Genomic DNA, 16,926 nt, shown 5'->3' on the forward strand with positions numbered 1-16,926 from the left:
AGTGTAATACCACCGTGAGACACGTGCACGCCACATACAAACTCAGTGGCTGTTCTGCTAACGCCAATAATCACCCCGTTTCTTTAAAGCTGACAATCAGAAGAAATAAAGAAGAAATAAGGTGTAATGTTTGTAAATATTTAAATACAAACCCCGTCACCGATTAGTGTGAAAGTCACGGCATTCTGTGATGAAGGATGGATGTGCCATGCTTGGTGCGAGGGTTGTAAAGGGGAGATGCGAACAACCCATCAGTTCACAGAAACTTGCTGATATGTTGGGAATTAATGGCGTTTCCAAATTTCCAGATTTCCACGTATGCACACGTAATTTATTTAATTATGTAACGGTGCACCTTATAAACGAAGACATATTTAACAAACCATGAATGCATGAGGCTGGTAGGGACGTTTTTTTTGTTTGTTTTTTTTAAACAGCCTGAAACCTCCATTCTATTTCTCACTTCCCACATACCGCCCGACTTACTGAGTATTAACAGTATTTTCTGTTTATTTCTGTGATATTTTTGGTATTAAGACCACGTTTGCCATGCTTGGTTTACATGGTTCTTTGTCTGATTTATGCCCCTGTCCCACTTAGGAAACCTGAACAGAAACCTCTGGAGACTTTGCGCCCCACCCAAGGTTTCTGTGCGGTTCCCGGAGGTTGCAGGTGGTTGCCGGAGGTTGCAGGTAGTGGAAGCAGGTAGAGAAACTGACAAAAACCACCGGGAACCGCACGGAAACCTTGGGTGGGGCGCAAAGTTTCCAGAGGTTTTCGTTCAGGTTTCCTAAGTGGGACAGGGGCATAATGTTGCACACGGACTGACAAAGCGCTGTAGAACACATGGTATAAATCGACGAGTGGCTCACTACAGTTGTACGATATTTATCTGAAATAAACCAAAGGGAATCAACAATGCATTTGAAATGCGTTTTTTAAACTTTATTGAACGGCTACAAAGATACCATGGGTACAATAACAACATCCATGTTGTTGACTAACGCAATTGAATCTACTTGATGCTTCATTCAAGAACGACATTCTTTCGAAAGAACTACATTTAAAGTAAACAAGTCATAAAAATCGAAGTTTCAACTACAAATGGCATTTCCGAACGAAAACATCGAAGTCCAATACATTACTAACTTTGTCACATGGACGAACCCAATGATGATAAACTAACTTTGTCAGGTCAGCCTCACGTGTCCAACATCAGATGCAGCTGGATCTCACGATATTTGTCTTAAGTGGGTTTGCCTGACTCTGGTGTTTAACCACACAGGAGTAAAGCTCGTGTAAGTTCCAGTCTGAGGCTGTCATAGTCAGGTAACTGCTGAGACTGAACGTGCTGTCCTTATCCTGCTGGATCGGGCTGGTCTCAACGCCGCTATTTTTTGCACTGCCGTCGACTGTCCACTCAACGGCCACCGAGCCCGGATTAAAGCCGTTCACCAAACAAACCAGGGTGGCGGTGCCCTTTGAGGTAACTTCATCAGCGGAAGGCGGGAGAACCGTCACGATCGGTGCCCGAGGATCTGTTTAACAAGAAGTCAAGTTTAATTGGAGAATTGTTGTCGTTGAGATATCATATTTCAGAAAATGCATTTCATTAGAGTACTCATTTATTCATTTGTAGAACATCGTTTTATTCTCGACCTATTTCAAACCATTGAATGTGTGTTTTTGTTTAAATCGGATAAACAATGAATAAACAACGTGAAAGCAACTAGGATAGATGCTGTCTGTCCTATCCATAAACACCACAGAAACAACTGTGATATATCATGGCTGTACAGTTTCATAACATTGAACACATTGATATAACTTTATAAAAGTGTTGTTCACGACACGTCTCCAGCTTTACTTCCATTGCCGTCTATTTAAATGTAACAGATGTCAATAATTTACTTCGCGGAATTTACATATTAACAGACTGACACTTATTTGATTGTGTGCACCCATTGAGATAGAGGGTGATTCTATTTAAGTACCGCAGGAATATTAGGAAAAGATTCGCCGAACCGCCACGGTACAGGTTCGCAGATTTCGATTTCATTATAGTTCGAATGTTAATTTATATTTGACATGTATTGTTGCGCTCACCAAAGCCTGTTACACGCATTAAACAAAGTAACCCATGTCCTGAAGGAAATGTGATAAACGTTCTCTTTTCACATTTTGAGGAGAAACGATATACCCGTTAGACATGTCCACCAGAATTTGGGCAAAGTTGAATGTCAACGTTGCTGAACCCCGTTAACCAAGCAGTTTACTTTCACATCTGCACAATTATTCTCGCGAGTTGAAAATTCGCTGCGAATACTTCTGCAAAGTATTTAACAACCCGCATTTTAGTTCGGGGGCACTTCAATTCTACGTCAATCCTTATATACATGACTACTTCAAAATCCCGAAAAAAGTGCCAATAATTCGCATTGGGAAACACGCGATAATTATTGGGCGAGAATGAAAAATTGGAGAGTCGCCTCACATTTTCGAGAACATTAAAGTGCAGCCTAAATAATTTGGTAAATTGTGAACTGTAAACACACATAAAGCTTGGAATCACAGGTACGTGATGTCTACTCTAATATTAAGTGTGTATTGAACGGGCAAGTCTTGCTCGGGTCCTGAATAATTTGAAATGGCTTTGAGATAGAAATGTGGCTCTCATCTGCGAAAACAATGACATGAATTATTTTTGTTATTCAACTAAAATGTAAAGGGATTCAGAGTGAAACACTTGTTTCAATATCAAACAAAAACACCGTGGAACTAATTATTCCATCGCATCCCTGCACGGCGCGGTCGGATATGAATGCGTAAAAAGGATGGAATCTAGCTACAGTCCAAAAAAAATTTATTCGCCCAAAGTATTTAAAGTCTATGTGTTCATTCGCCTGCTCAGGTTTACTGGGCGCCGAGTTGAGGAATTTATTTTTAGCTCCATTTTCCAGTTATTTCACTGAGCTATGACCAAGTGAACTCGGAACGTGAGCGTCTGTAAAGCAGGAATCTATACAATGCACCAACTACATCGAATTAATCCTGTCAAAATCAAGTATAATGTGAAGATAGGCACAAAACGCTGGAGTAACTTAGCGAATCTCTGCAGAAAAGGAATAGGTGAAGTTTCGGGTCGAGACCCTTCTTCTGACTGGGAGTCAGGGGAAAGGGACCCGAGATATATAGACGGTGTAGAGAGATAAAGAAAAATGATAGAGAGATGAAGAAAAAGTTACGATGCTAAAGGAAATAGACCATGGTTAACTGTGGGCTCGGTGAAAACGAGTATCAAAGCCCTGTCACACGGTACGACTACATTCCAAGAGTTCTCCCGAGTTTAAAAAAAATCAAACTCGTGGTAAGCACGGAGAATGAACGTAGCGAGTACGTCGGAGTTACTTGAAGTTAGAGCAATCAAGTCATGCCGCTGTATTGTAAGCTGGCTGCTGTTCCTCCAATTTGTGTAAATGACGACTTTAATTCAACAAACATTTCATTTATATTTACAAAATAATCCAGGGCGCCGTCCAAAGAATATTTCACTTACCACCAATACCCAGCCTCGTTCCTTTACCGAAATGTAAACCACTATCCCATTTTGCACAGTAATAGTCCGCAGCATCATCCGCTTGAACATTAGATATTGCGAATGTTGCAGTGTTGCCTGACATTGAGACGGAGAAACGGTCTGGAATGTCCGTGCCTTTATCAATGCTGCCGGAATAATAGTAGAATAAATACTTTGGAGTTTTGCCAGGGATCTGTTGGTGCCAGGAGACATAATCACCGCCTGAACTGGAGCCCGATATGGTGCAGGTTATTTGTATGTTCTGCCCCGTAGAGGTGGACATCGAAGGCTGTTGACTTATTGTCATTGCCGCGTTTACATCTGAGAAAAGATCAAGATCAAGAAAATACAAAATCATTAAGATAGTTGAAGTGTGCGAGAAGATCCCAATTTAATGGTGCACGGAAATAAATCTATTGCCCGGGGAAGTATAATACTCACAAACTGCGCATAACAGCAGAGCACCAACCACACTGATCCAGCAAGACATTTTAATTAAGCGACTGCACTCCGACAGGGCGTCAGTTTCCTGATTAAGTGGCGTCTAAACTTGCTCTAGGGCTCGCTTTATAAAAGGAATGACGAGTTGGCACCGTGTGTTTATCTTTGCAAACCAATCAAACCAGAATGTTCGTCGAAGCCAATCAGAAATTGCCAGATTCTTCCTTCGTCGAAATATTCCGCCACTGTGAAGCATGGGGGGCTTATTTTCGTCATTTGTATTTCTAAATAGCTTGATGCATTCTCATACATGTCGTGGAATAAAAGGGATTTGCGCACTCGTTCCTTCCCGATAATAAACAATCTATTATTTTCTGTATGATCTTTATGCAAAAATATAATGAAGAAATTATCTGAGAGTTTTCAATATTATATTTTGTAACTGTTTGGACACGTAAGCGAAACGGTCCAAATAAAACCATATCCCTGAATATAACGCGATGGCAGCCACCCTCCTCTGCCCCGTTTTTATTCAGTGTCATCTTAAATCGATACATTTTCGGAATTTTCGAAATGATAATTCCCACTGACCATCATTCTTCTTGTGTGAGAATGTTAACTAACGTTAACACTGACAAATGTTAGTGCAGTTGCAGCTTTAGGAAGCAATTCAGTCTACATGATGCATATGTTGCTTGGAAGAGCTTTCACTCTAATACTGTAATGCGCAGTAGACTTTTGTCCAAATAAGGGCACCTGCATTTACAAAAACAGAGGTGTTGCATCTGACTTTAATGAAGTTTAAAACTGGTGATATATTTGACAACATGTTGATATACTACATACGTATCATTGATAACTAATTGTATGTACAGTTGATGCAGTGTTTGTATATTCCACACAGCACCAGTGGATTATGAGCATCAGCAATAAGAAGCAACGTCTGCAAGTGCAGCACGAATGGATCGTGATAGTCGTTGTGTCATCTGCGCACCATCCCCGACATTTTGGACGACATTTTCCTTCCATTTGATCAACTACAAAAGTTCCAAACTTAACATCTGAAAATTGTTCGGGATACTTGTTTTTTCGAAATTAAACTCCAATAACCGGAGTTAGATTTTGGGTGCGCGCGCCACTATTTTTTCCATCCGGGGAGAGCAGACGAAGAACACACAGTCACACACTGCTGCCGACACACAGGGACAATATTAATGGTTGTTCAGACATTAATATCAATCGAAGGCATTGATTTATACCCGACAATATCACTGTCCTGAATATCCTTTAACATTCCCGAATACTCCTTAATATAAATTATGACCTGGCAACTAACGTGAATGCATGTATCATAAATTCCCGTTAAACCACATTAATTTAGCAGCCGTCATTATTGCTGGGCCATTCATTAACATAAACGTCCATTCTTTCCAGCACGGCTGGAACGCGAACACAATGTGCACCATCTACAGAATTAGTTGCAATTGCGCGCGTAAGCCACTCTAAACGTATGCAGGCCACTGCGACAGGCATGTTTATCAAATGTTTTTTGGCAGAATCCCCTCCAAGAGTCTCTCTGGTACACAGTATCCAGGGCTGTAAATATCTCACATTGCTCTCACTGCTGCCGTTCTTTACTATGCAACGTGCAATGCTGTATGAAAAAGAACAGGAGAACGATGGCAGTGGCTCAAGGCTGTTCATCACAATCTTCCCAAATGCCCATCCACAGATGCTGCTTGACGCCCTCAGTTACTCCAGCAGTGTGTGCTTTACTCAAGATACCAGTATCTGCAGTTCCTTGTGTCTCTGCGTTTCCAGTTTTGAATGAACAATGAATACTGCGTTCCCAGAGATCCACACATCCCACAAATGTTGGAGAATTAGATATGATCAAGCGAGAGCGAGCAGAGTGCATTGCTGCATGATTGTTTCATATTTCACATTCGTGGAAAGTGGACACTGTGTACCAATAAAACAGTGTTGATCCCACTGCACGCCCAGATGTGTATTGATATATCTTTATTTCTTTCCTAGACACGTCTGAGACTAGCTGGGCACTTGATTTAATAAATATCCCATCACTATTTGAGTACCATGATAAACGGCTAATTCCATAACATATTTACCCTTTTTTTCTAGATCAGACTTATTAATTGGGGTCAAGGAAAGAGCGCTCACGCCGCGGCCCTGTTTCCACCAATCTTTCCACCACCACGCACAAGAAGCACAAGAAGCGACAAGACAGGTACCATTGTATGCAGATGCAGAGAAGTGTGTTCAGCTCTGGTTGAACAACTTCTAATCTTGTGTGTGGACACTCGATAAAAAGACATTCCAGGAACGGAGATTTCTCCAGACTAGCCATAGCAAACAGGAATCTGGAAAAGCAGAAATTCATGTGACTCATTGGTATTAGCAGTTAAGACTTAATGAGCAATAGGGCGTGAGATTTGTTCCTTTATGAGTATTTTCTCGTATTTTGCTATGATAAAGATGGTCTTGGAAACAAAAATATCTATCTCCATTCCATCTCATTCCAGCTCGCCACTCAATACTAAATTATAATAGACAATAGACAATAGGTGCAGGAGCCATTCAATGTGATCATGACTGATCATCCCCAATCAGTACCCCGTTCCTGCCTTCTCCCCATATCCCCTGACTCCGCTATCTTTAAGAGCCCTATCTAGCTCTCTTCTCAAAGTATCCAGAGAACCGGTCCCCACCACCCTCTGAGGCAGAGAATTCCACACTCACAACTCTGTTCTAAGTGGCTTACCCCTTATTCTTAAACTGTGGCCCCTGGTTCTGGACTCCCCCAACATCGCGAACATGTTTCCTGCCTCTAGCGTGGCCAAACCCTTAATAATCTTATATGTTTCAATAAGATCTCCTCTCATCCTTCTAAATTCCAGAGTATACAAGCTCACCCATTCCATTCTCTCAGCATATGACAGTCCTGCAATCCTGGGAATTAACATTATAAACCTACGCTGCACACTCTCAATAGCAAGAATGTCCTTCCACAAATTAGGGGACCAAAACTGCACACAATACTGCAGGTGTGGTCTTACTAGGGCTTTGTACAACTGCAGAAGGGCCTCTTTTCTACTAGACGCAACTCCTCTTGTTATGAAGGCTAACATGACACTCGCTTTCTTCACTGCCTGGTGTATCTGCATGCTTACTTTCATTGACTGGGGAACAAGGACCTCCAGATCCCGTTGTACTTTCCCTTTCCCCAACTTGACACCATTTAGATAATAATCTGCCTTCCTGTTTTTGCTACCAAAGTGGACAACCTCACATCTTTCCACATTAAACTGGATCTGCAACGCATCTGCCCAGACCCCCAACATGTCCAAGTCACCCTGCATTGTCATAGCATCCTCCTCACAGCTCACACTGCCACCCAGCTTTGTGTCACCTGCAAAGTTGTTAATGTTACTTTGAATCCCTTCATCCAAATCATTGATGTATATTGTAAATAGCTGTGGTCCCAGCACCGAGCATTGCTGTACCCCACTAGTCACTGCCTGCCATTCTGAAAGAGCTCGTTAATCCTTCCTCTTTGTTTCCTGTCTGCCAACAATTTTCATACCCCAATACCATGTGCTATAATTTTGCCCACTAATCTCCATGTGGGACCTTATCAAATGCTTTCTGAAAGTCCAGGTACACTACATCCACGGGCTTTCCCTTGTCCATTTTCCTAGTTACATCCTAAAAAAATCCAGAAGATTAGTTCAACATGGTATTCCCTTCGTAAATCCATGCTGACTCGGACCGATCCTGTTACTGCTATCCAAATGAGCCGCTATTTCATATTTTATAATTGACTCCAGTATCTTCCCCACCACCGATGTCAGGCTAACTGGTCTATAATTCCCTATTTTGTCTCTCCCGCCTTTCTTAAAATGTGGAATGACATTAGCTACCCTCTCATCCACAGGAACTGATGCTGAACCTATAGAACATTGGTAAATGATCACTAATGCGCCCACAGTTTCTAGAGCCACTTCCTCTACTCAACATGTAGAGGAACCAACGAGATAGCAGGCTATTTTAGACTGGGTATTGAGTAATGAGGAAGGGTTAGTTAGCAGTCTTGTTGTACGTGCCCCCTTGGGCAAGAGTGACCATAATATGGTTGAGTTCTTCATTAGGATGGAGAGTGACATTGTTAATTCAGAAAGAAAGGTAACTTTGAGGGTATGAGACGTGAATTGGCCAAGATTGACTGGCAATTAATTCTAAAAGGGTTGACGGTGGATATGCAATGGAAGACATTAAAAGACTGCATGGATGAACTACAAAAATTGTTCATCCCAGTTTGGCAAAAGAATAAATCAGGGAAGGTAGTACATCCGTGGATAACAAGGGAAATCAGGGATAGTATCAAAGCGAAGGATGATGCGTACAAATTAGCCAGAAAAAGCAGCATACCGGAGGACTGGGAGAAATTCAGAGACCAGCAGAGGAGGACAACGGGCTTAATTAGGAAAGGAAAAATAGATTATGAAAGAAAACTGGCAGGGAACATAAAAACTGACTGCAAAAGTTTTTATAGATATATGAAAAGAAAGAGATTAGTTAAAACAAATGTAGGTCCCTTGCAGTCAGAAACAGGTGAGTTGATCATGGGGAACAAGGATATGGCGGACCAATTGAATAACTACTTTGGTTCCGTCTTCACTAAGGAAGACATAAATAATCTGCCGGAAATAGCAGGGGACCGCGGGTCAAAGGAGTTGGAGGAATTGAGTGAAATCCAGGTTAGCCGGGAAGTGGTGTTGGGTAAATTGAATGTATTAAAGGCCGATAAATCCCCAGGCTGCATCCCAGAGTACTTAAGGAAGTAGCTCCAGAAATAGTGGATGCATTAGTAATAATCTTTCAACACTCTTTAGATTCTGGAGTAGTTCCTGAGGATTGGCGGGTAGCAAACGTAACCCCACTTTTTAAGAAGGGAGGGAGAGAGAAAACGGGGAATTACAGACCAGTTAGTCTAACATCGGTAGCGGGGAAACTGCTAGAGTCAGTTATTAAAGATGGGATAGCATCACATTTGGAAAGTGGTGAAATCATTGGACAAAGTCAGCATGGATTTACAAAAGGTAAATCATGTCTGACGAATCTTATAGAATTTTTCGAGGATGTAACTAGTAGCGTGGATAGGGGAGAACCAGTGCATGTGGTGTATCTGGACTTCCAGAAGGCTTTCGACAAGGTCCCACATAAGAGATTAGTATACAAACTTAAAGCACACGGCATTGGGGGTTCAGTATTGATGTGGATAGAGAACTGGCTGGCAAACAGGAAGCAAAGAGTAGGAGTAAACGGGTCCTTTTCACAATGGCAGGCAGTGACTAGTGGGGTACCGCAAAGCTCAGTGCTGGGACCCCAGCTATTTACAATATATATTAATGATCTGGATGAGGGAATTGAAGGCAATATCTCCAAGTTTGCGGATGACACTAAGTTGGGGGGCAGTGTTAGCTGTGAGGAGGATGCTAGGAGACTGCAAGGTGACTTGGATAGGCTGGGTGAGTGGGCAAATGTTTGGCAGATGCAGTATAATGTGGATAAATGTGAGGTTATCCATTTTGGTGGCAAAAACAGGAAAGCAGACTATTATCTAAATGGTGGCCGACTAGGAAAAGGGGAGATGCAGCTGGACCTGGGTGTCATGGTACACCAGTCATTGAAAGTAGGCATGCAGGTGCAACAGACAGTGAAGAAAGCGAATGGTATGTTAGCTTTCATAGCAAAAGGATTTGAGTATAGGAGCAGGGAGGTTCTACTGCAGTTGTACAGGGTCTTGGTGAGACCACACCTGGAGTATTGCGTACAGTTTTGGTCTCCAAATCTGAGGAAGGACATTGTTGCCATAGAGGGAGTGCAGAGAAGGTTCACCAGACTGATTCCTGGGATGTCAGGACTGTCTTATGAAGAAAGACTGGATAGACTTGGTTTATACTCTCTAGAATTTAGGAGATTGAGAGGGGATCTTATAGAAACTTATAAAATTCTTAAGGGGTTGGACAGGCTAGGTGCAGGAAGATTGCTCCCGATGTTGGGGAAGTCCAGGACAAGGGGTCACAGCTTAAGGATAAGGGGGAAATCCTTTAAAACCGAGATGAGAAGAACTTTTTTCACACAGAGAGTGGTGAATCTCTGGAAATCTCTGCCACAGAGGGTAGTCGAGGCCAGTTCATTGTCTATATTTAAGAGGGCGTTAGATGTGGCCCTTGTGGCTAAGGGGACCAGAGGGTATGGAGAGAAGGCAGGTACGGGATACAGAGTTGGATGATCAGCCATGATCATATTGAATGGCGGTGCAGGCTCGAAGGGCCGAATGGCCTACTACTGCACCTAATTTATATGTTTCTATGTTTCTATGTTTCCTTAAGTACCGTGGGATGCAGACCATCAGGCCCTGGAGATTTATCAGTCCCATCAGTCTACCCAACACCATTTCCTGCCTAATGTGGATTTCCTTCAGTTCCTCTGTCACCCCAGATCCTCTGGCCATTAGAACATCAGGACGATTGTTTGTGACCTCCTTGTTGAAGACAGATCCGAAGTACCTGTTCCACTCATCTGCCATTTCCTTGTTCCCCATAATGAAATCACCCTTTTTCAGTCTGCAAGGGTCCAACTTTGGTCTTAACTATTTTTTTCCTCTTCACATACCTAATGATCTTTTACTATCCTCCTTCATATTCTTGGCTAGCTTACATTCGTACCTCATCTTTTCTCCTCGTATTGCCTTTTTAGTTGTCTGCTGTTGCTCTCTAAACATTACCCAATCCTCTTGCTTACCAATCATCTTTGCTACGTTGTACTTCTCTTTTATATTTATACTGTCCCTGGCTTCCCTTGTCAGCCCCTTACTCCCCTTGGAATCTTTCTTCCTCTTTCGAATGAACTGATCCTGCACCTTCTGTATTATTCCCAGAAATAGCTGCCATTGGTGTTCCACTGTCATCCCTGCTAGGGTATCTTTCCAGACAACTTTGGCTAACTCCTCCCTCATGATTCCATAGACCTATTTGTTCAACTGTATCACTGACACCTCTGATTTACCCTTCTCCCTCTCAAATTGTAGATTAAAACTTACCATATTATGGTCACTACCTCCTAATGACTCCGTAATCTAAATTCTCAAGACTTCTCTGATATTGTTTAAAAAAAGAGCAAAACGGCTGTGATTGAATACTCACCACATGTTTCAATGAGCCCCAACAACATTGAAAAAGTTCGACATGTTACAGGATGAATTTTCTTATTTGAATGGTATAAACCTAAACTTTGTCTCTGTCCACCACAAGTGCAACAAGGCCGCAGTCTGCGCCGTCTGGAGTCCCTTATGTATAGCCAACTGCAACATTGTCACCAAGGAATGAAGGCGTAGACTAGTTTCTAAATGCGGAGAGAATCCAGGACTTGGGACTACTGGTAAAGGATCTCCAATAAGTTGATTCGCAAGTGGATTCGGTAGTAAAGAAAGCAAACGCAATGATAGAAACATAGAAATTAGGTGCAGGAGTAGGCCATTCGGCCCTTCGAGCCTGCACCGCCATTCAATATGATCATGGCTGATCATCCAACTCAGTATCCCGTACCTGCCTTCTCTCCATACCCTCTGATCCCCTTAGCCACAAGGGCCACATCTAACTCCCTCTTAAATATAGCCAATGAACTGGCCTCGACTACCCTCTGTGGCAGAGAGTTCCAGAGATTCACCACTCTCTGTGTGAAAAAAAGTTCTTCTCATTTCGGTTTTAAAGGATTTCCCCCTTATCCTTAAGCTGTGACCCCTTGTCCTGGACTTCCCCAACATCGGGAGCAATCTTCCTGCATCTAGCCTGTCCAACCCCTTAAGAATTTTGTAAGTTTCTATAAGATCCCCTCTCAATCTCCTAAATTCTAGAGAGTATAAACCAAGTCTATCCAGTCTTTCTTCATAAGACAGTCCTGACATCCCAGGAATCAGTCTGGTGAACCTTCTCTGCACTCCCTCTATGGCAATAATGTCCTTCCTCAGATTTGGAGACCAAAACTGTACGCAATACTCCAGGTGTGGTCTCACCAAGACCCTGTACAACTGCAGTAACATTTATTTGGAGAGGGCTTGTATACGAAAACAGGAATGTCATGCTGAGGCTCTATAATGCGCTGGTCGGGTCGGATTTGGAATATTGTGAGCAATGCTGGGCACCGTATCTGAGGAAGTGCTGCCTCTGGAAAGGGTCCAGAGGAGGTTTACAAGAATGATCACAGGAATGAGTGGGTTAACATCTAATGAGCGTTTGACGGCACTGGGACTGTACTCGCTGGAGTTTAGAAGAATGAGATGGGACCTCATTGAAACGTACAGAATAGTGAAAGGCTTGGATGGTGTGGGTGTGGAGCGGATGTGTCCAGTAGTAGTGAGTCCGGGACGAGACACAGAATTAAAGACCGTTCTTTTAGGAAGGAGATGAGGAAGAATTTATTGGTAAATCGGTGGAATTATTTGCCACAGAAGGCTGTGGAGGCCAAGGCAGTGGCTGATTTTAAGAGATAGATAAATGTATGATTAGTGCGGGTATCACAGTTTATTAGGCTGTGGGCCGAGCATCAAAAATGTGTCTAGAAATCAGTTTTCGTGACCCAAGTCATCAACTACATGAAATTTTCCACAGATTTAGATGAAATATAATTGAGAAGGAAGTCATAACTCGTCATTGCCGAAAGTTGCACATTCATTAATTATAAAATGAGATCGGGAAAGTAATCGCCATCTAGTGGCCAATGCCCATATTACACGATGGGCAGCCTATTTCCGTGTTGCAGTCCATTTCAACTATATATTATTATACCTATATATATTCCAGATAGCAATACAGGTATAATAATATAAAATATATGATAACATAATAATAATAATAATAATAATATAATAATATGATATATAGGTATAATAATATTATATATTATTATATCTATATATATTCCAGATAGTAATATAGGTATAATAATATAATAATTATTATACCTATATATGTTCCAGATAGATATTGTTACGACTCCCGAATGCAAGTACTTCAGAGCCACGTAACACAAGTCAAAAACCAGGTTCAGGTTCAAAAAACAGTTTTAATTATTCATTGGAACACAAAACTCAAACCTGATTTAAACAACCCAGTCAGGGATATGGATAAACCGACAAACAATTTAACAATGCTCCAGCCAGCCACGCCATGGGCCGTCGAACCGGAGATTCCAAAACCTGCCCAAAGAGATACAACCCTGAAACCAAAATACACGAAAACTCTAAGGTCAGCCCTTATCCGTCCCACTTCAATATATGTTAACAAGGAATGGTGAAAATACACAAAGTTCTATGCCATGTGGTCCGGCTTCCTCGGCCCCACACCAGCAGTCTGCTCATCAGTCAGAGTCTACGACGAAGAGAGGAGAATCCTGGGAAGCTCTCGTATTTATACTTCAGATGAGTCACCCGTCACCTGACGCAGCTGGGCCAATCGGGTACAGGAGCCTTTAACCCCTCGATTCCAGACTCACAGCCACGAGGCCTGTACTTGGGATAGAAACAGAGAAAGGTAAGTACATAGCATTCACCAGGAGGGGGAAGCGCCTAACACCCCCACCCAAAGATACTGAATAAGTTTCTGAAAATGAACTAAAAAAACACCACCAAATTTCAGCAACTATTCAGTAACACAGACATCACTGGCGCGACAATGCATAAGCCAATACATCATCCTTGCCACGGATATGCCAGTCAAATGAGACAACCGCAAGGGAAGCGTCTCCAAAGCCTCAGAGTTACTCAGCTTTCCCTGCGTTACTGCCACAGACAACCGTGCCTCCCCCACATCACCACCCGTGTCAGGGGGCAGCACCACTGCAGCCAAAACAGGCTTAGAAGGACATAGCTCCGACCCATCAACCTCCACAGGCTCCTGCTCATGGTCCTGTTTCATCATGTTAACATGACAGAGCTGAGTCTTACGCCTCCGATCAGGGGTACCAATAACGTAATCCCTCTCACCAACCTTCTTAACCTCCTGATAGGGACCGCTATACCGAGCCTGCAGACTGGAACCAGGAATAGGCAACAACACCAGGACCTTGTCACCTGGAGAAAAATTCCTACTAGAAGCCTTCCTGTCGAACCAGTCCTTCATCCTAGACTGAGCAGAGGCAAGATTACCCATTGCCAGTTCGCATGCCCTCCTCAGTCTAGAGCGAAAGGTACAGACGTGGTCTAAAATACTACGTTTTGTATCCTCCTGCAACCATTTCTCCTTCAGGACCCTCAACGGACCACGTACAGTATGCGCGAACACCAGGTCAGCAGGACTGAACCCTAAAGACTCCTGCACGACCTCACGCACCGCAAACATAACTAGATGAACCCCCTCATCCCAGTCTTTTTCAAACTCCAGGCAGTAAGTCCTCAACATAGATTTCAAAGTCTGGTGAAACCTCTCGAGAGCTCCCTGGCTCTCAGGATGATACGCACTGGAGTAACAATGCTTAATATCTAACAACTTCATTACCTGACCAAAAACCTTCGACATGAAGTTGGTACCTTGGTCACTCTGCACAACCTTGGGCAAACCGAACAACGAAAAAAACTTAGTGAGAGACTTAACAATTGCAGGGGCAGTAATTCTACGCAAAGGGACCACCTCCGGAAAGCGGGTAGTCGCACACATAATTGTTAATAAAAACTTGTTGCCCACCCTTGTCCGAGGTAGAGGGCCCACACAATCAACTAGAATCCGCTCAAACGGCTCACCGACCACAGGGATTGGATATAAAGGCGCAGGAACAATCGATTGGTTCGGCTTTCCTGCCACCTGGCAAATGTGACAACACCTGCAGTGCTGTTTCACGTCCTTTTTCAACCCTGGCCAAAACAAATTCCGTAAGATGCGGTCATACGTCTTATTGACCCCCAAATGTCCACCCAGAGGACCATCATGAGCCAAACAGAGTATCTCGTCCCTATACCGACGAGGCATCACAATCTGATCAACCACGCTCCAATCATCATGCCCAGATATATCCAAGGGAGACCACTTTCGCATCAGTAAGCCATCCCTTAGAAAATACCCCTTTGCTGTGGAATCCATATCCCCCTCAGGCACTGCGCAGTCACACAGATCAGATAAACCTGGATCACTCTTTTGCTCCTCAACCAGCCGGTCACGTGACAGTGACACCGGCACATTTCCAGACACTATCCCATCTTGAGATGGAGAAACACCCTTCACAACACAGGATCTATCATCCTGATCCCCACAAATGCTCTCACTCAGGTCCACCACATCCTCAAACTTCGCCTGGCTCTTAGCCATAGCCCTCGTGACAGCACAAGCTGCGAAGACCTTTGGATGCTGCATAGCCAATCTATCAGGACTCTGCACCATCGGAACAGCCGTCACCTCAGGAGTGACTAAAACTCTACCTCCTGCCAAGTCATTCCCCAAAATCACAGAAACTCCCCCAACGGGAAAACACGGCCGTAACCCAACAGTTACCCGGCCTGAAACCAACTCGGACTCGAGACGCACGGTATGCAAAGGCACTACCATGTCATCCATCCCGAATCCTACCACTGGGACACTTGACCCAACCGATGATTCCCCAGAAAACGGCAGTACACCATCCAATATAAAGGACTGAGTAGCACCAGTATCACGCAAGATGGATACTGGAACTCTATCACCCCCATCCTCTAGAGAAACAAAACCATTCATGATGAACGCAGAATAATCCCTACACTCATCAGACTCAGGCACCTCAGGTACGACAGGTGCCTTCTGTGCACCCACCAAAGCCACAGGCTTTGCATTTTTCTGCTTCAGAACGGGACACGACTTTAACATGTGCCCTCTCCTTCTACAATAGTAGCACACAGGACCTTCATTTGTCCTCACATTTCCGTCAACCCTATCAGCTCGGACCTCCCCCTGTATCAACGTGCTGCCACTTGCAGGCACAGAAACAGCTTTGACACTGCCACCGGCGACACCACCACGATCAACCGGCCGTGCACCAAAACTATTGGATCGCCCAACAAAATCAGATTTATGAGTCAATACATACTCATCTGCCAACACTGCAGCCTTAGACACCTCATTCACCTTCTGCTCATTAAGGTAAGTAGTAACCCTCTCAGGGAGACAGTTCTTAAAGTCTTCCATAATTATCAAGGCCCGCAGTAGCTCAAAATCCTTCACTCCTTGAGAAGCGCACCACCTGTCAAAAAGTGCCTCCTTCTCCCTAGCAAACTCCACATAAGTCTGACTATCAAACTTCCTAAAGTGCCGGAATTTCTGCCGGTACGCCTCTGGAACTAATTCATAAGCCCTTAATACTGTAGACTTCACACACTCATAGTCCAGACTGCTTTCAACAGATAAAGACGAGTACACCTCCCGTGCTTTACCCACAAGGACACACTGCAATAGCAAGGTCCACACGTCCCTAGGCCACTTCAAGGACAAAGCCACCCGTTCAAACACTGTGAAATACTTGTCCACATCCTCCTCACGAAACGGGGGAACCAGGCGGATGTTCTTGCTCATATCAAACTCCCGCTCCCTAGAAGAAACCCGGGAATTATCTATTTCTTTTTCCCGCAGCTGAAATTCAGCCCTTTTGGTTTCCTCCTCAAGCTCAAGCCGTTTCATTTCAAGAACATGCATGAGCTCTTTCTCTTTTAACAAAGAGGCAATTCTCTGTGACTCAAGCTCCATCTCCTTCAGTTTAATGATGGCCTCCATGTTCTGAACTGGCTGAACAGAAGGTGGGGGACTGTCTGCACCACCAGGCAAAACCCCAGCCTCCACCAACGCAGCCCACAACTCCGATTTAATGGA

The 16,926-nt window shown here is 43.6% G+C and overlaps 1 protein-coding gene across 1 annotated transcript; it reads right to left on the reverse strand.

Annotated features, from left to right (window-relative positions):
- Positions 1-923: 923 nt before the first annotated feature.
- LOC116987475 (immunoglobulin lambda-1 light chain-like) lies at positions 924-4,117 on the reverse strand. Its single transcript, XM_033043538.1, has 3 exons — positions 4,019-4,117; positions 3,557-3,898; positions 924-1,538 (listed from the first exon to the last, which is right to left on the reverse strand). Exons 1-3 carry the CDS (start codon positions 4,065-4,067, stop codon positions 1,216-1,218), a joined length of 714 nt encoding a protein of 237 aa, XP_032899429.1. The 5' UTR covers positions 4,068-4,117; the 3' UTR covers positions 924-1,215.
- Between the last annotated feature and the right edge of the window lie 12,809 nt (positions 4,118-16,926).

This window comes from Amblyraja radiata, chromosome 25, assembly GCF_010909765.2.
Source record: "Amblyraja radiata isolate CabotCenter1 chromosome 25, sAmbRad1.1.pri, whole genome shotgun sequence".
Lineage (NCBI taxonomy): Eukaryota > Metazoa > Chordata > Chondrichthyes > Rajiformes > Rajidae > Amblyraja > Amblyraja radiata.